Genomic DNA, 23,412 nt, shown 5'->3' on the forward strand with positions numbered 1-23,412 from the left:
CGTCGAAGAGAGAAAATGCTTGATCGGTGCGGAGTCTCTACAACGTATGGCAGGCTGCCCCTTGTGTGTAATTATAGACAAGAACCAAGAAGTCAGGCCTTGCGCATCGTCATCGTCGTCTTTCAGTGTCCCTCAGTGTCCCTCAAACGCCTCGACAATCCAGTCGGCTTGAACGATGCTTACTTTCTTAGCATAGTTTTTCTGCGTGAAGACATGCTCAAGGAACATGATAGCCTCTTTCTTCTGTCCGTGTAGCACACTGGACGGGTGAATGGCAACAACGTGCTTGCCTTGTGACGTGACGTAGCTCGCATCCGGCGCCAGTATAGCTGTCTTGGACACGAAGCCACGAAGGAAGCACTTAAGCAAAGCTTCGGCCTGCTCCGGAGCCAGAGGAGTAAAGGGCTGGGGGTCTGGCGGCGGAGCCTCTGTAAGAAGGCCTTCTTTGAGACAGAGGCTGCGTAGTTGTCTGCGGATGTTGAGCGCTGTCTTCATGTTGCGAATATTGACCTTTCTCTGCTTGCACCACTGTATGCGATCGGCGTTCTCGGCGGCGTATTGTTGCATTGTGGTAAGATATGTTAGGATATCGCCTTCCCGGCGGTAGAGCTCCTTGCGAAGTTCTTCAATTTCTTCGCGTTGTTCTTCCGACTGCAGCTGATGGAAGATGTCGTCGCCAGACGTGATGCAGGAGATGACGTCTATCGTCTCTAGGACGCAGTCGAATTCTGGCTTGGCGGAGGCAAGCAAGACCGCACCAAACGCCGCAGAGATGGGAAATCCGGCCATCTTGCGGCCGGCCTCAGTGATTGTGCCGTCGTCTGCCAAAGCACCTAGTCCATGAAGGCTGATTAGTGCTCGTTCGATGGCTTCCACATCCGGGGTGTCCATAAGGGGAAACCCGAGAATGTCATCAATGCCTCGTGCTTTCATCGTCAAGACAGCTCCCAGAACATCGATCCTCAGGATCTCTGGCAAGTCTGTTTCCTCGAGTGTGCTGAATGTGCCTTCAGTGTATAGCCTGAAGCACTTGCCAGGGCCTTCACGACCAGCACGGCCTGTTCGCTGGATGGCGGAAGATCTGGAGATAGGTTTTGCTAGTAATGATTCCATGCCGAGGCGAGCGCGGAATTGCTTGACCTTGGCCTTGCCGCCGTCCACCACGTAACGTACACCAGGTACAGTCACGGACGTCTCAGCAATATTCGTAGCCAGCACGATTTTCCTCGTGAAACCTCCCTTAACAGGCTGGAAAGCTGCATGTTGTCCTTCCATTGAAAGCTGACCATACAAGGGTAGAACCTTGATTTTGGGAACATTGGAGGCCAGCGTTGCGGCGTATTCCTCGAGCAGTGACTGAGCGGATTCGATTTCCTCCTGTCCGGTCAGAAAAGCAAGAATATCGCCAGGGAGCGGCTCTTCCAAATGGATTTTGAAAATCGTTTTCAACAGGGATTCCTGGATATCCGGCACTGGTTGGGGAGTATGTATCGTCTTGACCGGGTACTGCCGGCCCTGGATCTTCAGTACTCCCACAGAGTTGCTTGTCTTGTTGATCAAGTCGTCACCGCCGCTTTTTTCTTCGGGACTGTTCGTAGAGAAGAAACTTTGAATCCGCTCAATATCCGCTGTGGCACTCATGACAACAACCTTCAGTGGTATGCCGCCACGGCCCTTCCTGCTACTAAGCAGGATTTGCTTAAGGAATCCGGACACCAGATCCACGTCAACACTTCTCTCGTGGATTTCGTCAACGATAACGGCGCTGTATTGTTTCAAATCTGGATCTCTCAGAAGCTCCTGAAGAAGCATACCTTCGGTGAGGAACTTGATCTTCGTGCCCTTGGGGACCTGGTGATCAAAACGCACTGAGTATCCAACTAGTCCGTCACGGCTCTCACCGAGAGGCGTCCCAGCCTCGCGAGAAACTCGATGCGCTAAAGTCGTGGCGGCGACTCGACGTGGTTGTGTGACTGCGATCATGCCACCGACACTGACTTCTCTTGTCCCTGCGATACTGACAATTTGTCTCCTACACCACGGCTCCCTGACCAAGAACTGAGGTATTTGAGTACTTTTTCCGGAACCAGTTTCACCAACGAGAAGGAGTACATCATTTTGGCGTACGCGAGTTTGTATCTCCTCTCGGTGTGCCCAGATGGGTAACTTTTGCCTGATCTTCAACAAGGCAGGGTCTTCTCTCCATCTTGGGCCTCTTTTGTCAAATTTTGACCTGTCTCGATCCTGGGATGTTTTCGACGAATGCTTGATGAAGGTCGGAGCTGTTTGGTGCGAAATTTTTGAATCTTTGACTAATGCGTCCGACGTGGCATCATTTTCTGTATCCTGAACAGACCGCAGCTCTTCCGTTGGACGTGGCTGAACTTCTGCTTCTTTTTTCTTTGCTGGGGGGTTGAGATATCCCTCGAGAGAGATTACTTTGTTGCCAACCTTGATCGTATTTTTGCCATTAAGCTTCCGCTTTTTGGGGGCGTGTTCAGCGTCCAGTACAGAGGACATGTTGAGGTTGCTAACAGAGTTTGCGATGTGATGTGTAGTCAGCGGATAAGTGAGAAATTGACGGGAGGAAAGAGGAAGAAATTTATGGGGAGACCGCTGGGTTTGGGTTCGCACCAGGTGAGTTTCTGTTTGAGTATCTACCCCAGATTTACACAGGGCACCTGGGATATGCACAGAGGTAGGTACCTGACCGTCTCATCGCAATGGCCGCAACGTCTCCTCCAGAGCCTCTTCTTGAATAGGATAGTTGAAATGAGAAAATTGATAGAAATCTGTTAAATACATAAGTGATGGTAGCCTGTAGTTGATTCTCAACTTGCGAAATTAATACTCCCACCAGGTCTCCAAATTGTGACTGACTTTGCCCGTGTGCATCATGTTGGTCAGACGCCCAGCCTCGAAAATACTGTGTTCCAATTGCAAATTGCGTCACTTTGTTCGCTCTCAAGCGTTTCCCCTCACCCGTACCGATACAAGTCGTTTGGTTGCTCGCGCCTTTTCATATAGTGAGGCTTGACGACATTCTCTTGTCGACATACGATCTTCAGTCAAACAATGACGGACCGCTACAAGCTTATTTACACCGTGCCAGGTTCGCTCTGCTTGATATTATCGAACAGAAACCAAAGCATGCTAACTTCCTCTGGCATTCCAACAGCTTCCCACTTGGTCGCTACCAAAGACGCCATCTTCGAAACGGGTGCCGGTGTCTATGACCAGGGCAAGTATGTTCAAGTGGCCTTCGAACTTACCGGCCAAGGCCAATTCAGGCCCGTAGCGGCAGCTGGGGCAGACCCTCACACAGGCGCAGTGGACCAACTTGAGCGAGTCTTGGAATACCGAGTGGAAATCCTATGCTCTGACAGAAATGTTGCCAAAGCCGCTGTGGCAGCTCTCAAAAGGTATCAAGTTTAAACTTCAAAGTTCTTCTTGCTTTCGATTGACAATATGCTCTCTGTAGCGCACACCCTTACGAAACCCCGGCCTATGAAGTTTACAAGCTGGAGAACATTTGATTACCGACCAAGCTCTTCTTTCATGTTCTTTGTGGACATTTTCACGAATGGATATTTGGTGGAATCGGCTCCCGACCATCTACTTGATGCGGTTCAGACGCTCTCTGTTCATTCTGACTCCGTCGTCGACGGCATCGCTCTGAAGGATAGGATTTTAGCATCAACACAAAACATGAATAGGGTTTAGTGATAAGACTTACCTTTTTGGCAATATTGTTGATGAGAACATTCTGTACATCGACCTCATTCCCTAAAGCGCGGGCTGCCAGGTTAAGACGCGCAGCCGAACCGGAAATAGCGGTGATATTGTCATCAATCGCCCTCTCTTTCTCTTCTTCTTCCTCGTCTTCACTATCGAGTAAAGTGAAATTCTTCTTGGTTTGTCCCTCTGACTCCCTTTGAGGACGACCAGACAGCGACATTTCCCTGAAGGTATCTTCCATTCGCTGGTTGGACTTGAAAGCCTCGTGTCTGGTTGCCTCGCGAACCTCACGCTCCTGGCGGTGTCGGTCGAGAATCGCCGCATCTCGTTCTGCCGCACGCGACTTGGATGTGAATGGGTTGGCGATGTGAACTGCAAACATGCTTCCATTGGCCTTTTTAAGATCCTTGGCGCCCTCTTCCGCCTTCTTGTTGTGGTTTGCCGCTATGTCCATGTTCCTTTCCGTGTTATGCAGACGCTCGCCTTGAGCAGCAAGCCGGGCAAGTGTCGCATTGGCTATGTCTTCAGTAGCGCTCGCGTTTTGACGCATTCTTTGGGTGGCCTGAAGAGACTCATTTCTGATATCCTTGATTTGTGACTTGGTAGCTCGGTATTCCTCCTCCTCTTGCTCTTCGGCTGTGAGCTCACGGGGAGCTCCGTATCCGCCGTATCCCCCATCAGCGCCAGACGGAGTCGTCGATTGGCCGTAGCCTCCATCCTGCGGCTTGTTCTGCTGGTATCTGTCTTGAGCTCCGCTGAAGAGCTCGTCGCGCACAGCATCGGTGCTGTCACTGTTGGTCCGGCCCAAACCGCCGTAGCCTCCGGGTCCGCGAGCCCCGCCATTGGCACCTGATCGCTGATTCGCGCCGTAGGCGTTCTGGTTGTTGTCGTAGCGATTCGCACCGTATCCTCCTGCGGCCCCGTACTTTTCATTCCCGTACCCACCGGCAGGCTGTGGCGGGGCACCGTAGCCAGCACCGGCCCTCGGGCCGCCAGGAAGACCGCCGGGAGCACCGCCATTGATGGGCACACCGGCTCGTGCTCGTTGATAGGGCGTCATGCCGGCGTACTTATTCGCGTCCTGGGCGTAGGGATCGCCGCCAGCCGGAGCTTGTGCGTAGGGATTGTCGTTGCCGGGAGCAGGAGACTTGCTCTTTCGGCCGAAGAGGGCGGAGCGATTGGCATCGTCGCCTTCGTCGCCGCCTTTCTTGCCGAAGCCGAACTTCTTCATGATGAGGAGCGATAAGGTGGAAAACTTAGGTTTTGTCGAGGTATGGTGAATGTGGTTGTACAATTGGATTTTTCTAGAAGGAAGCAAAACACAACGTGCCGCTGAAGGTTTGTCTAAGGAAACAGAACGTAAGGTAAAGGAAATGTATAAAAATAAGGAGAAGTTAGGTTGTGGAGGGACAGCACGGTAGATGGCTAGATGCAGGAGGTACGAGCAAGGGACGGGCAGCACCAGCGGGCCCAGCGGGGACCCAGCGGGGTTGGACAAGGGGCGTCCAGTAGCAGCTTAATGTGGCAAAATCGGGCCCGTCTTGGGTGTGTTTCGAAGGCGAACGGAAGTGCCCCCCTCAGGCTTCAGGGTCTAAGCCATAAAACATTCGTCAGGCTTCTAATGGTTTGGACCTGACTTGGGGAATTGGGCTTGGGCCAGCGACGACCCGAAGCGCAACGAATCAAGTATGTAAACTGCCTGGGTCAGGCCTGGGTTCAGTGTTGCGGGCTGCGGCAATGGAGAAGACATTATCCTGCTCAAGTCATCGTGGCCGTTCCAGATGACAGGGAATGAGTTGGCCACCCAGGTACTCCGTACCGACATATGAGTTGGGGTACGGATCTCCGTACACGCTCCGTTGACAATCATATTATGGCGCAAGGAGCGGGCTATACAATGGTGGTGGTCATCATCAGCCTATAGCAGCTCTTCGTGCTCGACTCAGCCTTGAGTCTAGCGCTGGAATCATCGCTTTTCCTTGATCGCTCTTCAGCTTACTGCGTAATCCGGATGTGTTGTCTTAGTGCCCCAACCAGACTCGGTATCAGACGGCATTGGGCTGAATACCTAAGCCGGTCGCATCTGCGTATACCTACCTACCTTACCTAGATAGTGTATCCGTGCTCTGTGGTCTTCCCACAATTTCCCATACGCATCTTATCTAAGCACATAGCAAAATGTGCAGTAGCGTTATTGCTTATGCTCTGTGAAGATGGCGTTATGCGCTGATTACCTACTCTTTCTAGTGAGCAAGGAGATCAAATGAGGACTGATCTCCGAAGCAAATGAGTCCAGCCTCGCCTGGGAGAATGGTTCTGCGGAGTACTTCGACAGTGTCTGTGCCTAGAGGCCAAGCGAATGCAGCCTTGCAAGACCCTAGGTGCATGTGAAAGCGGCAAGACACGTTGGCTCTTCTACCATGTTCCGATAGACTTGTAGATTCGTAGTTGGTGCAAATGTTTGCTTGCAGGCAGTGGTTGTTTTCATGCTGTACCGGATCCTCGGGTATTACAGAACCAAGGTACGGAAGGGGGGAACAAAGATAACCTGACTGCTATTATTAGGTAGGGAGACTTATTGGGCCACCTACACAGGTACCTTATTTAAATACGTACAAACCTGACCGGAGTCCAAAGATTCAACGTATGGCGATTAATTAAGTCATCTTAGGAACAGTACCTACAGAAAGAGGATTGCCCACTTGGTATTCAAAATTCAACGTCAACCATGTATATGAAGTCTCTTCAATGGCAAGACTGGCTTTGTCATAGCTAGCCAAGCCCAAGACCAACAATGTAGGAGCTGAACAGATCTCAACAAGCGCAGGTGGAAGAGTTGATGAGCACGTTGGCATGAGTGAGTCTACTTCAGGTACTCGCAGCGTAGACAAGTTCCGAGGTCTTTGGTCAGAGTCGTCGCTATGGATACTTTGATGCAATTCAACGCTGTGGAGTGTGGACTCATGGAGTCATTCACCGCCGGCCGGTAACCTAAGGTAGGTAGTGTACGGATAGTAGGTGGCTGCTACATGGTGCCCCATGGTCGCTGGATAAGCTGGTGGTGGAATACCCGGACTTTCCCCGCCCGGGGACCTCATAGTCGAGCCACTCAGAGAGGTGCTAAGGCAGTGTCCCATCTTGCCATCTTACCCAGCAAGGTATCTTAGTCACTTTGAACTTGACTTCCGGCCAACTGCGTCACACCTCGCCTGAGACTTCTCACCGTCCTTCGAGTCATTGCTTCGGCCAGACTGCAGCGTCAAAACTTATCCGTAACCTCTCTCTGTCCAAAGCCTCCAATCTTTGAATGCACTTGCAAACTTCCACACCACAAATATCAGACCCAGCTGCGCATAGAAAACGATCGCCATGGCCTTCAACTAGGAATCCGATTGAGATTCCTCTCCGTCACTCCAAAGTCAGCAACAGCGCCTTGAGCACGTCGCAGATATTACCTCTCAGCTCAGTTATCAAAATGATACCGCGCATAGCGTTCCGTTCCTCTGCCCTTTTTACTGCAATAGCTCTTCAAAATCGGCGTTGACATTCCTCACGAGTTTGTTTCTACTCGATATCACGCGCTTGAGAAACTGCCACAAATTCGCCACCACACTCCCTATCCTATTGCCACCCTTGTACTTGAACCATGGCTTCCGGCTCAATATTCACTTTCGATACGGATCCTCAAAGGGTCGCATCCCCATGGCTGGCTCCCGAAGACTCTGGGAGGAGGTCCAACTCTGATCATGGACAAATCCAGCCGGGGCACCTCTCAGACTACGGTGTCACCAAGCTGGAAGCAGAGCCGCAAGAAGGTCCCACTGAATACAAGCTTCACCTCTTATTGCGGCCAAGACGGACATACACCGCTATGAGCACCATATCTTCCACCCAGAACTCCAGAATTCCCGCCAGCCGCTCAAAGATTGCAACTGCTGCCCTGTCGGCCTCTAGTCAGAGCCGACAGGTCCGCCTACAACAACTGACTACGCAATTGCTTTGGAGGCTCCAGCAATCATGTGCCTACCATGCTCTGAATCCCAAGGACCTCATCATACCAAAATTACCCGATGATACGGACGACTTGAGCCAGGCGATGACTCCGCAGAAACCTCTCCCAGGCTTGGAAGAATCTCGTGGAGCATTGTATGAGATTGGCGTTGCTGATGACGGGACTTTAGTAGGGCTTACCAAAGACGAAATGGACGAGAGCATCACGACACTCAAGGTCATGGCAGCCACGCTGGGCTGCCGCGTCGAAATCCTACGCCACGTAATTGTTGGCGAGTGCGAGTGGCTAGAGACGTCCGAGTTGGTGGATAGTGTGGCCACTCAACCTGCCCAAATTGCCCGACAGGCAAGACTCTGGGTTGTAGAGGCTCTCGTGACTCCCGACTACTCAATGAAGAACGGGCACCCAGATGGCTCGGCAGAGGGGCGTCGCGAAGTGAAAGAATCGCCAAGGGCTACCGAGTCTGTTGTGCAACCAAGCAGAGGGCGCTCTACCACGGATCAGCTAAGGATAACGCTCACTGGACCAACGACGTCCGGGAAATCTACTTTGCTGGGTACTTTGTCCACGGGCACTGTCGACAACGGACGAGGAAAAAGCCGGATCAGTCTCTTCAAACATCGGCACGAGGTCGCATCTGGGCTTACTAGCTCTGTAGCACAGGAGCTTATCGGCTACAAGGACCGTGCCATATTCAATTACTCGCAAGATCACGTTGAGTCGTGGATTGATATACACGACAGTGCTGAGAATGGTCGCTTGGTTTTCGTTTCCGATTCCGCCGGCCATCCCCGTTACCGCCGGACCATTCTCCGCGGTTTGTTCGGCTGGGCTCCACAGTGGACTATTCTCTGTCTGGCGGCAGACGATACTGACGCGAGTTCGACAAAAGACGGAGCGAGTTCTACCGCCAATGACGTCCTTGGAGTCGCAGGGGCTGGCGTGGATCTTGCCAAAGCTCATCTCGAGTTATGCCTAAAATTGAAGACTCCTCTGGCTATCGTCATCACAAAAATGGACCTTGCAACCAAAGCTAGTCTGCATCGAATTCTTGGACAGCTCTTGACACACATCAAAGCAGTCGGCAGAGTCCCTAAGATCCTCCAACCAGGTCAAGGCAGTGTTCAGGAATGGACAGCTGTTCCTTCAGCAGATCTCGACAAGGTGAAGGCTGTCACCACAGAGATGGATCGGGATGGAGACCTCCTTAAATTTGTTCCAATAATACTTACCAGTGCTGTCAGCGGTGCTGGTATTGGGATGACACATGCCCTCTTGGAGAGCCTCCCCCTGCCACCAGTCCCTACTGCCAACGACTACGTCGGGATGGCATTAAATCCCGAACAGCCGTCGTGCTTGTTCCACATTGACGACACTTTTAGCCTTCCGGCGTCCTACGCTTCTCTTGCTGAGAATCCCGATCAGAATGACATGGGAACGGTTGTATCCGGATACCTACGTTTTGGCCAGCTTTCGGTCGGAGACAGCATCATTATTGGACCATTTCCTTCCGGCGAGGACGACTTCAAAGGCATGACACCGGAGGACCGGGCCTCTCCTGGCAATTATGGGCTGTCAATATCTCACCCATCGTCGGCAGAACTTGCCAAGATTGCAATTCGCAATACAGTGGCAGCCTCCACAATCCAAGGAGAATGGCACAAAGCCAAAATTGTCAGCATACGTAATTTGCGGCTCCCCGTGAACACACTTGAAGCTGGTCAAGTCGGCACCATTGGGATCGTCCTGGAAATGCCCCAAGAGAAATCGGCTGAAGCGGCTTTCGAGACACCGTTGGCAGCTCCTCGAATCCGGAAAGGCATGGTCCTGGCCATTCCATCCAAACATATGGCGGACACAGGCATGTCCCTCCAAGCAGCTAGTGGACTTACGGTGTCATTCAGAGATCCCAACACTGCATCGCTGGCGTATGGGTCTCTTGTTAATGTATACGTCGGTAGTGTTCGGGCGGCGGCCCGAGTCAAGGGTGTTTCCAAACTTGCCTCAAGGAATGGCTCGAACAAAGCCAAGCCCGAAGAGACTGAAGATATCTTCGACATGAACGAACATGACGAAACAGCCCCTACATATGATCTTGAGTTCTCGGGCGGCGTTCAGGTTACATTGGAGCTGCTAACCAGTCGAGAATGGGTCGAAATGGGCTCTCAAATCCTTGTGCTCGAGGGAGGCCGCAATGATAGATCTGGTCTAGAGGGCTTCGTGGGAACTGTCGTCGAGATTGTGGACTGACTTTGTTCTTAAGTTTTGCGTTTGCGTTTTGCATGGGAATTTTGTTTTGATCAGATTTTATAGCGGCGTTGTTGAGCATGCTGCCACATCCTTCACTTATATCGTTATACCAGCGTTGTCATGTTCATTTTCAGATTATGGTTCTGCCATGATGTATACCTGCGACTAGACCCATATGCTGGTTCCCCAACGCCCGACGCCAGAAATGCCCCCTTAACTATCCTTATTTTGTTATGCCCTCACCAAACCATAGAACAACGTCCAGGTGAGAATGAAACCAGAAAGACCTCCAAGCAGCCCACTCGTCCAGAAGTCGAACGGCCCCTTAAAGTAGCGGCTCGTGCTGAGGAATGGAAGACCTGCTGATGTCGATTCGGGAGCGATGCGCAAAACGTAGAACAAGGCGGCGGTGATGAAGGAGAAGACGAGGTAGAAGAGGAAGCCGCTGTACGATTCGAGACCGAGGATGCCGGCCGCGACACCAAAGAGGGATGCTGAAAGACTCTGCAAGTTTGATAGGGTCTGTAGAGGGCGCGATATGGTTAGCGACAAAGATTACGTCGGCCATTGAGGTCAGTTCCAGGGACCTATCCCACCTTGGTGTTGTGCATCACGGATTCCTGCACAATGGGGGAGATTTGGTAGTCGCGTTCCGACGGCATCGTTGCGGTATTGCTGGTATTGGGTGCACGTATATCAGGTCGCCGGAGAGCTCGTGTATTATCAGGGGGCAACGGGAGATCTCAGGTCTCGCGGTCGTATCTTTTTCGTCGGCGAAGCACTTCGTGTTTGGAGGGTCTACCTTAGGTGGTGGTGTCTGTTCTGTTCATTGAGCTCTTCCGTCACAAAGCGGGCCACGGATTAGGTAATGCTAGCTTCCAGTCGAATAAGGTATGGTCCGTTGGGGTTTTGGCAGGTCACTGGCTCACTATGATTCCTTACCTAATCCTGCGAAGGAAAAGTTGGAGATCGGTTGGCGGCGTGATAATTTTCCAGCGCAGCTATGTACCTACCTGCCCATCCAATCTTGCGTTAGTGTCCCCAGATCGGTGGGTGGAGAGTCATGTCGGTCTCGGCTCCGCCCCGTGTCGTCCCATCCAATGTACCAAAATTAAAAATATGCAAATAATAATCCCCAGGTACGCAATACGTGATGCACAAGCCACATTCTCGGTGCGCAAAACCTCACCGCGACACCGTTAGAACGCTCCGTTAGCTGGGGCAGATCATATGCAACCACCCCACCGAGGTTCCGACTTTGTACCCCTAGCACCTTTAATCGGTTACAGGGGTCCAGTTTCCTTCCCCATTCGCGAGCGGGCTGGTCACTCTCGGGTCGGCGCTTTGAGCGAACTCTCCCTTCCCCCCTGGTGAGCCCTCCGCAATCACAATACGTATCCGTACTCCGTACATACAATCCGTATATATCCCCCGAAGCACCGTCTGCCTACTAGAGAGCAGCGTTTGCTCATGTTTTGCCTTTCCCTTGAGTCTTTTAAATATTAGTCGACCAAAACACCTCACCACCCCTCAAACCGTTCACGATCCCACTACGCAGCGGCCAACGCGACGACTTGGGGCGACAGATGGCCGTGCTGCTTGCAGGTGCCTCCTCGATACTTGCCAGGTCGCTAGATGGAGCCTGTTGTGTTTGACCAGTCGCCGCTCGCAGAGTATCTTCGTGGTGAGTGCAACTTCCTCATAGGCGAACACCCGTCATGCCATTGAGCTCGCCCACTGATAATCTGCGCGCATGCTGTAGACGAAGGCGAAGAGGAGCAGGCAGGATGGGCGCACGACGATCCGACCTACGATGTGTCGCCTCCTTCGAGCCCTGAGTTCGCGCCGACAGGTCGGCCGATGGTTAGGTCGAGATTCCGCAATAATCCCCTCAGAGTCGACATACCTACCAAAGCGGCCTCCGACAAGTCTTACAGACTCAGCTATTCGGTGCGCTTTGCAAATCCCCTATCTGTTGGCACATGGGGAAATTACTGATGTGTGTCCTTTCCAGACCGCGGTAGCATCCAGGATTGACCGAGCCGACAACTCCAAATTCCTCGAGCAATTTCGCTATACTATTATCGCATCCCAGCTATTGAGTGGGCACTCCATATTATCCCAGAACCATGCATCATCCCGGTCCGCCAATATGGCCATTGACGGAAACCCGGCCGACAAGTTGCTGGACTCAACGAGCGCGGTCGTCGTCGTTCTAGGGGCATTGGCTCTCGTCGTCTCGATCAACTGGCTTGCAGGAACAGGGCCATTGAACAAACGGCGCACTTTCGTCATTCTGTTGGTTTTTGTGATCGCTGCAGGGATCGCCCATGTGTTTATGCGTAGACAATGGCTGAGGTACAGACGGCTCCAAGCACTGTCAGAGGTCACTGCATTTGTTTCAAACTCTCAGGAATTCGACAGCGCGACTGGCGCAGCGATTGCTCTGGTGCAAGAGGTGGAACTTGTTTCCAGAGGTTACCGTCTGTAAGTTCAATTTCTCCTCTGGCCCAGTAGCTGGCGAGAAAGTCCGTGATGCGCTGACACAAACTTTAGGAGTGCGCCTCTTCCGCCCATCAGCCGCATAGAGGATCGCTCACAGACTCGCAAGTGCGTGCGGCTCCGCAGGGCTCTGAGGGCGTGCTTCGCGGATGTCATTCCCGCATACGATCAGACCGTGGCGGTAGTGAAGGGGTTCTCGGAACAACTCGACCTCGAGAAGTACTACGACATTTACGATATCAGCGATTTCGACATGTCCGATGCCCAGCAAGGCTTCAAGGAGGATGAGCTTGAGGACACCGAGTCTTTGAGGACGCTCAAGATCCTCGCCGCACGGTTTCACACCATCCGGAAGATGTTCTTGTGTGCATTGTTGGCCCTGGACGCGAGCGGTGAGAGCGACGACCTCTTGAAATGGACTACCACAGTAGAAGCGGTGCGCACTCTCAATACGGTCACCCAGAGGGCATTCGACAACCTGAAAAGACTTCTGAGCGATGAGGAGTGTAAGTGATCTTTTCATCTCACTATAAGGCGTGTTGACTAACGTTCGCAAGCATTCCCACCACCGCCAACTCCAAAGATGCCATTAACACCTGGTCGTGAGAGATGGAGATCACAATTACGGAAACTGAACTCTTTGTCCAGCGGTATTCGCGGTTTACAGGCTAAATTGACGCTGTTAAGGGAGGAGTCTGACAGAAGCCTCAATGAGTCTGACGACATTTCCGAGCTCGGATCCAACCTCATGTCACAGTATGAGTCCATAGGGGCTGACCTGAAGATACTGATGCAGGCCTGGGAGGAAGGCAAAGCGGCACTCGCTCTGGGTATCGACCGGAACGAAAAGCGACTTTGTTCCATGAGCACACTGCTGTCTCCGACCAGCTCTCTCAGTGGGCTCACGACAGTTGATGAAGGAGGCGGAGCAGCCGAAGCCCTCAAAGCTTTGAACGGAGAGTCCCCCTCAAGCTTAGACTTTAGCAGCACAGGAGAGCCCGACACGGAGGAGATATTTGAGGCGGTCGCTAAGCCGTTCCGGCCCCGCAGCTTATTGACGAGAGACGAGCGCATCGTCAAGATGAGAGAAGACCGGGAGAAACGAGAGATCGCCAAAGAAAAGGCGGATGCCAACAGAGGCATGCTCAAGGAACTTGAGATGGTCATCAACCTCCGGCCCCGCCCACGAACCGGGACGAATCCATCACGCATTGTTTCGATGTGATGAGGACATGACAATTGATGACGGACATGGCGTTCTGGTGCAACGATTCAGCTAATCACAGTCATTTGAATCTTCGTTTTCCTTTTCTGTTCTTGGTTTCTGATACATAATCTCTGCAAACACATTCGCACTCAGGATGCATATAGAAGGGGATTTCAGGGAATCCGGATGGGAGGTATCGATCGCTTCCAGTTGACCCATTTGTATTGTATAATGGCACTCATGCCCAGCATGACATCTGGTGCAGGCTCAGAGATCGGGCCAGATAATCTCTGGAGACTACTTTAAGTACTACAAGCAAAAAAAGTTAGTATCTACTAGGGAACTAAAAGCGAGAGAAATCAATAGCCCTATGGTTTGATCTGTACTTTGTTTTGTTTACATCTTCACCAGCCACACAGGGTTGCAACAACTCCAGTGTTTTGTGCCGTTTTCATTGCTTATATCCAACGGTTGCCATCCGGAGCTTGAACAAAGAAGCCCGGTCGTCAGGGAGAAGAAAGGGGGAGCCACAATTCAGGGGCTTGGAGCATCAACGTACACCCCTGGCGAAGTGGAGAGAGCTCGGTGAGCCCGGGCCAGCTGCTATCTCAGGAGGGCAAAATGCGCCTGGCAGGCTGCTCGCTTGTCCTTCCAAGGATACGTAGGTGAACGGTGCACGAGCCATCCGTCAGCGATCAAAGACGGAGCGGACGCTGGCTGGCGTGCCTGTGAGTGAGTGTTTCTGCCCCCCCGCGCGTTGTTGGCGTTGAGCCCTATTAAACGCTTGACGCGTCGTTCCCTCGCCAGCCCACTACGACGCGCGACCGTGTTTGCCCATTAAAGTGCTTTCCGCGACAAGACCTTCCACCCTTCATCAACCCCTCAACCACAGACTTGACGATCTCAACTTTTACAACAGCTCATCATCATCTCTGTGCCTTCCCTTCCGCTTCCTTGATACCCGAAGATACCCCTCTGCTCCTTTTCTTTTCACAAACATATAATCAGCCAGTACGTCAAACCATCCACACTATTTTCTTCTTCTTCCACAATTCTCCCAGTTTCCGATCCAAATGCATGACGCTGACATTTCGCAGAGATGTTGGAAGCCAGACTCGACCAGGCCGATATCCTGAAGAAGGTAATTCTTTCCTATACTGTTTTGATAGCCATAACGGCTGATTCTGAGACTAACCTGCCCAGGTTGTCGATGCCATCAAGGACCTCGTTCAGGACTGCAACTTCGACTGCAATGACTCCGGCATCATGCTCCAGGCCATGGACAACTCCCATGTTGCTTTGGTTTCCATGGCTCTCAAGGCCGAGGCTTTTTCTCCCTTCCGCTGCGACCGCAACATTGCGCTCGGCGTCAACCTTGGCTCCTTGACCAAGGTCCTCCGCGCCGCCCAAGGCGACGACATCCTGACGCTCAAGGCTGAGGATGCCCCCGACAGTCTGAACATCCTCTTCGAGAGCTCAGCCAACGACCGTATCAGCGAGTACGACCTCAAGTTGATGGACATTGACCAGGAGCACCTGGGTATTCCCGAGACGGACTACGCCTCCACTATCACCATGCCAAGCAGCGAGTTCAGACGCATCTGCGCGGACTTGATCGCAATGAGCGAGTCGGGTAGGCAGCGCTGTCCCTTCTAAACACTTTTTTGAAAATACAAATTCTAACTTGCTGCCGCGTACAGTTACGATCGACGCGAGCAAGGACGGTGTCAAATTCGCTGCCAGCGGTGACATTGGCAATGGATCAGTCACCCTGCGAAGCCACACCAACGTGGACAAGCCCGAAAACAACGTCGACATTGAGCTTTCTGAGCCCGTCTCCCTGACCTTCTCTCTCAAGTACCTCGTCAACTTCTGCAAGGCCGCCGCAATTTCCAAGCAAGTCAAGATCTGCCTCTCGAACGAGGTACCGCTGCTTGTCGAGTACGCTCTGGCGGGCTCCAGCTACCTGCGCTTCTACCTGGCGCCGAAGGTAAGTCTAGTCTCTTGCATGACACTCAACACCATCAAGACAAAAAGCTAACGTGCATCCTAGATTGGTGACGAGGAGTAAATCGGCGATTAACGACGGAATGAAGTTGATATTGCTGGCGTTGTACGGGATCATGGACGGGGCAAAGGGCCTGTCCTTTTTCACTCTGGATTGAGTTTTGCATGTTCTAGAGAAGATACGCAATACGTTGGTGAAGGAAGAGCAAAAAGCACTTTTTGGGACCACGAAAGATAATGAAATAACTGTTTCCGCCTACCTTACATATAAGACCATGGGTCCATGACTTTGATACCTAGTGTGCTCGCCATTCATCGAGTCCAGTCCTTTACTGGATTCTCACAATTGAAAGAGTGCGCCAGCTGAGAGCAGCTGCAATGAGGCGAGCTAGCTGCCTTGCCGTCAGAGCTTTCCAATCTCGGGCTAGTGCGGGGTTCTTCGATGCGCCCTTTGGTTTTTTTGGCGGGGTCGATTTTTTCCCTGGAAATGTCACATCGGGCTGGGCGGTCATCGGCCGTCGCAACGTCAGAGTCAGAGCAAGAGCCACTGCCAGAGCGGGAATTGCGAAGCTAACCAAGTGGAAGAACCTGGAACCGCATTACACCCGTTTGGATCCTTTCTAATCTCACTTAGTCACTCCCATCTATTACCTTTCTCTCTTGTCTTCACACGAGACCAAGAGATATCTCCGGAATAGATAGACATCCGGGTAATTGCGCCGATACAGGACCTCTCACTTTGCCCAGATTTTTGTTTCACAACGCATCGAGTTTGTTTGTCTTATTTCCGCACCATTCTTCAACGCAACACTCCTTCTCATTGTCCAGCAACTGTAATCGTTCCGCGCATCGGCATCTTTCCCGATAAAGCATCCCGCCGATAACCGACTTTTGAGATCTGAGAAACTACATACACACGCCTTCAGTAAAACATACCTACAATATACCATAACCACGCATTTTGAGCAAACAATAAAGTGTTGTTCTTGAGACGTCACAAGTCTCGCAACAGGATCATGACGGTGGAACTCCCGATCCCCGATACACGCGTCCTGGCCGTCGCCAGTCATGTAAGGCTTTTTCTCTGAGCTCTCACAACCTCGACCGAGATGTGTGACTGACGGTCCGATACAGGTTGTGTCCGGGTGAGTTTGTGTCGCGCCCTTTCACATACGCCCCATGTGCGCTAGGCGTTTCGATAGGCAGAGTGTTGGACCGCGGGTCTGACAGCCTCTCGCAGAAATGTAGGAAACAAAATCGCCGTCTTCACACTGCAGTCCCTTGGCTGCGATGTCGCGGCTCTCAACACCGTCCAATTCAGTATGGCCTCCTCCTTCCACCCTCTCCTCCCTCTCTCCATGACTGACTTCCCTTCCCTTCCTCCCCGCCATCATAGGTATTACTTTGCTAACACACACTCTCTCAAAAAACGATAGGCAATCACACAGGCTACAGACAATGGAAGGGGACAAGGGTGTCCGCCCAGGAGATCCGGGACCTCTTTGAGGGGCTCAAGCAGTCGTACCTAGACGACTTTGACATGATGCTCTCGGGCTACATCCCCGGCGCCGAGGCCGTCGTGGCCGTCGGCGATATCGCAAAGGAGCTCAAGCGGAAGCAGGCCGCCGCGGGGACGCCGGGCGGCTTCTTCTGGGTCCTGGACCCCGTCATGGGCGACAACGGGAAGCTGTACGTCGCCGAGGAGGTCGTGCCCGCGTATCAGAGCCTCGTCGAGCACGCCGACTTGATTCTCCCCAACCAATTTGAGGCCGAGTATGTTTTCTATCCTCTCTTTGTCTCCTTTCCCCCCTCCCCTTCTTGTGTAAATGGTCAGATATCCACAGCACCTCGGCGTCTATTTCATCCCCCCCCCCCCCCCGGTGAAAGAACCCTCATATGAAGAAGGAAACGTCAAACCCCTCTTTCACACGCACAACAGAGACCACAAGACAAAAAAGACTGACGAACGGGAAAACACCAAGGCTCCTCTCGGGCGTCAAAATTACCGACATGCAGACGCTCCAAACCGCCATCCGCGCCCTGCACACAAAGTACCGCATCCCCCACGTCGTAATCACCTCCGTCTCCCTCGCCTCGCCCGACCACCCGCCCTCCCACCTCTCCGTCGTCGGCTCCAGCATGTCGCCCTCCACCGGCGAGCCGCGCCTCTTCAAGATTGTCTTCCCCGCCATCGACGCCTACTTCTCCGGCACGGGCGACATGTTTGCCGCCCTCATGACGGTGCGCATGCGCGAGGCCGTCATCGCCGCCAGCGCCAACAGCGAGGAACAGCAGCAGCTCAAGGACCGCGAATCCTGGCTCAGCGGCGACGAGGTCGACGCGCTGGACCTGCCCCTCGCCAAGGCGGCGGAGATGGTGCTGGCGAGCATGCACGAGGTCCTCACGCAGACGGCGCGCGGGATGCAGGAGGTCGTCGCGGCCGCTGGCGGGGACGCCTTGGCGGAGACGGAGGAAGGGAGGACGAAGCTTCACCTGCTCAAGAGCAAGAGCGCCGAGCTGAAGCTCGTGAGAAACCTTGCGAGCTTGCGGGAGCCGACTGTGGAGTTGAGAGCGAGAAGGTTGTAGAGGGTGCTCCCCTTGGACGATAGGGGTCAGAGAGTCAGGGGTTTGGAGGGGACGGGGTGGGGGGGGGGGGGGGGGGGGGTGGGAAATTTTGGGGGGGGGGGGGGGGGTGGGGGGGGGGGGGGGGGGGGGGGGGGGGGGGGGGGGCCGGGGGGGGGGGGGGGGGGGGGGGGGGGGGGGGGGGGGGGGGGGGGGGGGGGGGGGGGGGGGGGGCGTGGTTCGAAATCTTTACGACGGGGAAGAGAGAGAGAAAGACCTATAGAGGCGTGTTTGGTTTTGGAAAGGCGCTTTTGTGTGGTGTTCCTTTGCTGGTTCATAGATTTGAAAGTAAGCGTGCTTGGGTAGATAAATGTCACCTGCATGTAGAGACGGCCTGTGGATCAGGACTAGAAAAAGGCACATCGTGGTGGTCGTAGCATTTGTCATTATTCGTCCCATTTCCAGTTCTATAAGAAATCCATAACTTTTGTATCGTTCCCATGGTGATGTGATCGCATCGGTTGGTTCATCCCCGTGAGCTCAATGTCTTGTAAGCCATAGCGCGAGGCCTCCCTATCGAACCTACCAAACGCTACCGTATCTACTGCGCAAGAGAAACGCCGGTGCTGCCGAACCCGCCAGCGCCGCGCACGCTCTCCTCGAGCTCGGCGACCTCAACGACCTCGGGAGTGAAGATGCGCTCGATGATGAGCTGGGCGATGCGGTCGCCCTCAGCGACCTCAAAATCGGTGTCGGCGTGGTTGAAGAGGAGGACCTTGACCTGGCCGCGGTAGTCGGCGTCGATGACGCCGGCGCCGGTGTCGATGAAGTTCTTGGAGGCGAGGCCAGAGCGGGGAGCAACGCGGCCGTCTATAGTGTACGAGAAAGTGTGGTCAGTACATCGCCATAACTACAAGTGCCAAGAAGGGGGAAGCTCTTGAGGAGCTAGCTGTCAACAGGAGAGGTCTCAACACATACAGGTGCCAGCGGGGACAGAGATGGCAATGTCGGTATCGACCATGGCCTTGCCGCGGGCCGGGATGGTGGTGACCTTTGCTGCGTAGAGGTCGTAGCCGGCGGCGAACAAGCTGCCGCGGGTCGGCAGGCGAGCCTTGTCGGAGAGCTTCTTGATCTGAAGAGGTGGGCAGGGCTCCATGGCGGCGGGGACGGGGGCGTCGTTGGAGGAGGTCTTGACTCGCTTGGCGGGAGGATCGGACTGCTGCTGTTGTGCGGCGACGGGTTCAGAAGAGGTCATTTTGGGTTGAGAGAAACGTTAGGGGATGTAAAGACTACAGAGTAGAGTTTACCTTTTCGCCGTTTGAATTCTGGGCTAGAGCAAAGTGGGGAGTCGAATGCTGAGCGAGAGTCTACTCCTTTGAATCAACAAGCTAGGTGCCTGCTCTGCTGGAGTTTTCCACTGCTGGGTTGTCAGTGGGCACTCTCCCACCGTCTGCACTCTGGCGGTGTCGCGCGAGACGCGTCAGGACGCGGCAGAGCAATTGACCAATCAGAACCAGAGATGCCAATTGCCCATTTACATATCAAGTACTCCGTACTATGAAGAGGTCGTCATCCGACTTAAGGTAGCATGCAAGGGCATAAGCTACCTCATGGCATGGCAGAGTTCATTCATCTTGCGACGATCTCTCTCAGGAGAATCAGATAGCCTCAGAGTTGCCTTGTGAACCCCTCCTGAAAGAAAGGCTCGAAATCTCAAAAGTCTGTCGATTCTCCATACTGATTTCTTGCATTGACGAGGGCGGAAGGAGATGCTTCAGACGCATGCTTCGTACGCCAAGGTGCCAACCTGGACACCAACTTTTTTTTTTTGTCCGTTTTACCCAGACCCGGAGGCAAGTGTAGAGTTAATCGCATACACTGTGACGCACTATCGAAAACGAGCGCGCACTGTGAACATCGGAGCCTCATTTGTACACTGCAATGGCCCTAGTGAGCCTATGAGAACTGCGTGCCCTGAGTCAAGAGACTCAACGCTTAACAACAGGAGCTTTTCTCTGACATTGCAAGGCCCAGGGTAGACATGCTATCGTGAAAATTTCATTTGATTGCCTGGTTGGCCATCTCCACACGGGGGATCTGCGCCGACTGCGTCGCAGTCACGCTCGCACGGATGTGCGGCAGATCAAGCCCTGCTAGTCGTCCAGCTCTCTTCCAAAATCAATGAGCTTGAGCCTAGTCGCGTCCCTAGGATGGAACTGCGCGACCTTGGACCTGACGAGGAATCGCGCCGCTGCTGTTTCCTTTGAGAGCTTAACGTACGCCGCAGTGCTATCGCCAGCTGCTTCAGCATGTTGATTCAGAAGCTGTTCTGTAAGATCGCGCATCTCGCGACCAGCAGCCGCTGCCTCGTCCGTATTGCCTTTTCCGCGGCCGGCATCCCCTTGGGATAAACCCCAAACTTCCTCGAGGCGTCGTTGTCGTTTATCCTCGTCCACATTGGATTTGACTTTGACAGGTCGGCCCTGGGCGTTGAAACCAGCACCGAGTTGATCCGAATCAATTTCCATCATGTCGCCCACGACAGGTCCGCCGAGGTCTTCCGCAGCTAGTTGACCTCCCAGGTGACCGTCAATGAAGTTTCTCAAAGCTTTGAGTAGCTTGGTTGTCTCCTTGTCGTAACGCTTCTTCTTTTGCCTCAGTTCGTCCAGTCTTTTCTTGGCTGCCTGTTCGGGCGTCAAATCCATCCTAGATTCGGCCTCGTCTTTGAGAAACAGAACTCGCTTCTCCAAACTCTGCTGGAGGGTTTTCTGGTCAGACAAATTCGCCTGCTCAACTTCGAGCCTGCGTTTGGTCTGATCGAAAGTGGCTCCTTGACTCGTCAGATAGTCTTGGGACTCAACAACGGTCTGACGAGTCGTTCGCAGGGCAAGTAGCGCGGGTAGAACGGATTCCGAGAAAGGTACGAAGGGAGGCGTGCTGGCAACTTGCTCGAAAGCGCCTCTCATGACTTCATAAGGTTCTTTTCCTGGTCCAGGAACATTCTGGCTTGAGTTGGCATTTCGTTGAAGCTGTTCACGTATTAACTTATAGAACTCAACGAGCATAAATTAGGATGCATACTGCGGCAAGCTCTTCCCGGTGTTGCTCAATCTTCTCTTGGAGTTCTCGCAAGCTCTGATCCAGGCTCAAGGTGTACCTATCGCTGACGGGACGGGGTGTTTCGTCCATGTTGTGCTGAAAGCGGTCGCTCAAAGTGAGAGGCTGCTGTGTGTTGTTGTATGTCCCTGATACAGGCCAAACAATCCGGTATTTTGGCGACACGGTGCAAATATCAGATAGAATGGCGCACGCGACCTCGAGAGGGTTTCCCGGAGGAAACGAAACACTTCAAGCAACGGTAGCACGCGCAGGTCTTCAATCCGTCCTAAGCTCACGGCCCGTCGGAGCAATGGGCACGTCCAATGGTGTCGAGCGTCTGATTCGATCCTTGTCAGAATAATTAAGGCGACTTCGGGCGCTAGATCGTCTCTGCTTGTTTCATACGAGGTGTCACTGTGTGTCGGGTGCTATCAAGATTTCCGGGGGCGCAGACAGTCCGCGACTTGCACAGATGATGGCTCTGTCTTGGCTGTCAAGCAGTCTGGCGCGCTGTCAATCGCGATTCCTGACTCGGTGGACTGGATTAAAGAAGGAATTGTTTTAGTCGTCGGTAGGGCTGTGGCTGCTCATAACGATGACACTGGCAGCGACGAGGAAACTTGTTGAAAAGCAATCGATGCCTATCTCTCTCACATTGGCGAGACGTGTCGTGACGTTGTGCCGGTTCGCTTTGTGTACTCTGTAATACCCCGTACGGAGTATGGTGTGCAGGAGGTGTGTTGGTGCCGATGGGAGCATCCCCTTGCATTGGAAACAATGCAGAGCACCGCGTTGGAGGCAGGGTCGGTCGCAAGGCGCAAGGCGCAGCTTCCATTTCCCTCCCGCACCTTTTTCCTTTGGTCAATTAGTCTGCGGGAGATGTGCGGAGGAAATGCACACGAAATAGCAAACACTGTGCGGTTCGCTGCATGGATCTGCCCAATGAAACATCCAATCCCCAGCATAGGCACGTAGGTGGGAAGGCACACAGGTATCCGTACGGCATAAGAGTACCAGAAGGACCAGCTGGTTGCGCACCTCACGCTGCGGAAGGTACGTTAGGCACCTCCGGAGCGGGGGCCACCTTCTCCCCCATGTTGCTTAATCTGCCGGAAAGGTATCGTCTCTCACTGTGTGGATACCTCTTTTTTTCTGGTGTAGAGTGGAGACTTGTCGAGGCCAGGCCGCAAATGAGGCAAAGGCACTGGCTGCGTCAATGTGGAGGCCGTGCATCGAATTCAGACACTGTACAGGCCCTTGCCCCCAGGCGGGCACCGATGGGCTCCTGGCATTGGCGCCGCGCTGGCACTTGCGCTGCTTGTTCTGAGGAGAAAGCGTGAGAATATCTTGCCTTCCCATCCCGTTTCTCAAACCTCTTCGAGACATCCGGAGCCCCCTTCCAACCCATCTGTTTGCCCTGCACGGTTTTCTCTTCCCATCTCTTTTAATCACCGACTCGCCTCTTCGTCTCTCTCCTCGTTTGTCGAAAGCTTTCGGTGGGTTGTGTTTTTCCAACGGCGCAGCGCATCGGTCCCCCACAGTTTCGCTTCCCTCTCACGTGTCGCTTCCAAAAGCTCTCCAGGTCCGACTACTCTGGCTTGACGGTCGGCGCGTTGCCATCATCGTTTCGTTGCTTAACAGCTCGACAAGCTTCAAGGAGACAAGGAACCTCACGCAAGGAAACATCAAAGCTCTGCTTGCAGACTTGACACCACGTCGCGATACATCGCAGCTTGGACTGTTCGGAAGAAAGGTTTGAGCTTCTGCATCCGAATCGCCTCCCAGATACAACCTTTGTCAATCATCAGCTCCTTCCCTCCCACCTTCTCTACCTCTTTTCCATCATCCACCTTCTTCCTGCCCGTCCGCTGCCTCATCGCCCAGCCTCGCCTTCCCTCCGCTTGACCTGAGTATCTTTGCGATTCTCACGATTTCGGAAGTCACCTCGAACCTGATAGGATAGGAGTCATCCTGAACCCACATCCCGATCTTTCAACTTCACGATCTCTGTCTACCCTACGACCTTTATCCTGCA

The 23,412-nt window shown here is 53.3% G+C and overlaps 9 protein-coding genes across 9 annotated transcripts; 5 read left to right on the forward strand and 4 right to left on the reverse strand.

Annotated features, from left to right (window-relative positions):
• Positions 1–132: 132 nt before the first annotated feature.
• Positions 133–2,520, reverse strand: CTAM01_00192 (helicase associated domain-containing protein; the record flags this gene model as incomplete). The annotated part of the gene is made up of 1 exon (XM_060516246.1): positions 133–2,520. One exon carries the CDS (start codon positions 2,518–2,520, stop codon positions 133–135), a length of 2,388 nt encoding a protein of 795 aa, XP_060388872.1.
• Positions 2,521–3,075: 555 nt separating this feature from the next.
• CTAM01_00193 (uncharacterized protein) lies at positions 3,076–3,536 on the forward strand (the record flags this gene model as incomplete). Its single annotated transcript, XM_060516247.1, has 3 exons — positions 3,076–3,112; positions 3,179–3,422; positions 3,482–3,536. 3 exons carry the CDS (start codon positions 3,076–3,078, stop codon positions 3,534–3,536), a joined length of 336 nt encoding a protein of 111 aa, XP_060388873.1.
• A 79-nt stretch (positions 3,537–3,615) lies between these two features.
• CTAM01_00194 (uncharacterized protein) lies at positions 3,616–4,969 on the reverse strand (the record flags this gene model as incomplete). The annotated part of the gene is made up of 2 exons (XM_060516248.1): positions 3,616–3,675; positions 3,737–4,969. 2 exons carry the CDS (start codon positions 4,967–4,969, stop codon positions 3,616–3,618), a joined length of 1,293 nt encoding a protein of 430 aa, XP_060388874.1.
• Positions 4,970–7,384: 2,415 nt separating this feature from the next.
• CTAM01_00195 (GTP-binding protein) lies at positions 7,385–10,000 on the forward strand (the record flags this gene model as incomplete). The annotated part of the gene is made up of 1 exon (XM_060516249.1): positions 7,385–10,000. One exon carries the CDS (start codon positions 7,385–7,387, stop codon positions 9,998–10,000), a length of 2,616 nt encoding a protein of 871 aa, XP_060388875.1.
• A 231-nt stretch (positions 10,001–10,231) lies between these two features.
• CTAM01_00196 (uncharacterized protein) lies at positions 10,232–10,662 on the reverse strand (the record flags this gene model as incomplete). Its single annotated transcript, XM_060516250.1, has 2 exons — positions 10,232–10,522; positions 10,597–10,662. 2 exons carry the CDS (start codon positions 10,660–10,662, stop codon positions 10,232–10,234), a joined length of 357 nt encoding a protein of 118 aa, XP_060388876.1.
• A 973-nt stretch (positions 10,663–11,635) lies between these two features.
• CTAM01_00197 (uncharacterized protein) lies at positions 11,636–13,727 on the forward strand (the record flags this gene model as incomplete). Its single annotated transcript, XM_060516251.1, has 5 exons — positions 11,636–11,684; positions 11,763–11,950; positions 12,015–12,487; positions 12,557–13,008; positions 13,060–13,727. The coding sequence occupies 5 exons, from the start codon at positions 11,636–11,638 to the stop codon at positions 13,725–13,727; spliced, it is 1,830 nt and encodes a 609-aa protein (XP_060388877.1).
• A 1,081-nt stretch (positions 13,728–14,808) lies between these two features.
• CTAM01_00198 (proliferating cell nuclear antigen) lies at positions 14,809–15,780 on the forward strand (the record flags this gene model as incomplete). Its single annotated transcript, XM_060516252.1, has 4 exons — positions 14,809–14,850; positions 14,913–15,342; positions 15,410–15,699; positions 15,763–15,780. 4 exons carry the CDS (start codon positions 14,809–14,811, stop codon positions 15,778–15,780), a joined length of 780 nt encoding a protein of 259 aa, XP_060388878.1.
• A 952-nt stretch (positions 15,781–16,732) lies between these two features.
• Positions 16,733–18,302, forward strand: CTAM01_00199 (pyridoxal kinase; the record flags this gene model as incomplete). Its single annotated transcript, XM_060516253.1, has 5 exons — positions 16,733–16,786; positions 16,851–16,861; positions 16,957–17,036; positions 17,153–17,489; positions 17,699–18,302. The coding sequence occupies 5 exons, from the start codon at positions 16,733–16,735 to the stop codon at positions 18,300–18,302; spliced, it is 1,086 nt and encodes a 361-aa protein (XP_060388879.1).
• A 2,129-nt stretch (positions 18,303–20,431) lies between these two features.
• On the reverse strand, positions 20,432–21,467 carry CTAM01_00200 (uncharacterized protein; the record flags this gene model as incomplete). Its single annotated transcript, XM_060516254.1, has 2 exons — positions 20,432–21,307; positions 21,360–21,467. 2 exons carry the CDS (start codon positions 21,465–21,467, stop codon positions 20,432–20,434), a joined length of 984 nt encoding a protein of 327 aa, XP_060388880.1.
• Between the last annotated feature and the right edge of the window lie 1,945 nt (positions 21,468–23,412).

This window comes from Colletotrichum tamarilloi, assembly GCF_030869305.1.
Source record: "Colletotrichum tamarilloi strain Tom-12 chromosome Unknown Scaffold_1.1, whole genome shotgun sequence".
In the NCBI taxonomy this organism is placed as follows: Eukaryota; Fungi; Ascomycota; class Sordariomycetes; order Glomerellales; family Glomerellaceae; genus Colletotrichum; species Colletotrichum tamarilloi.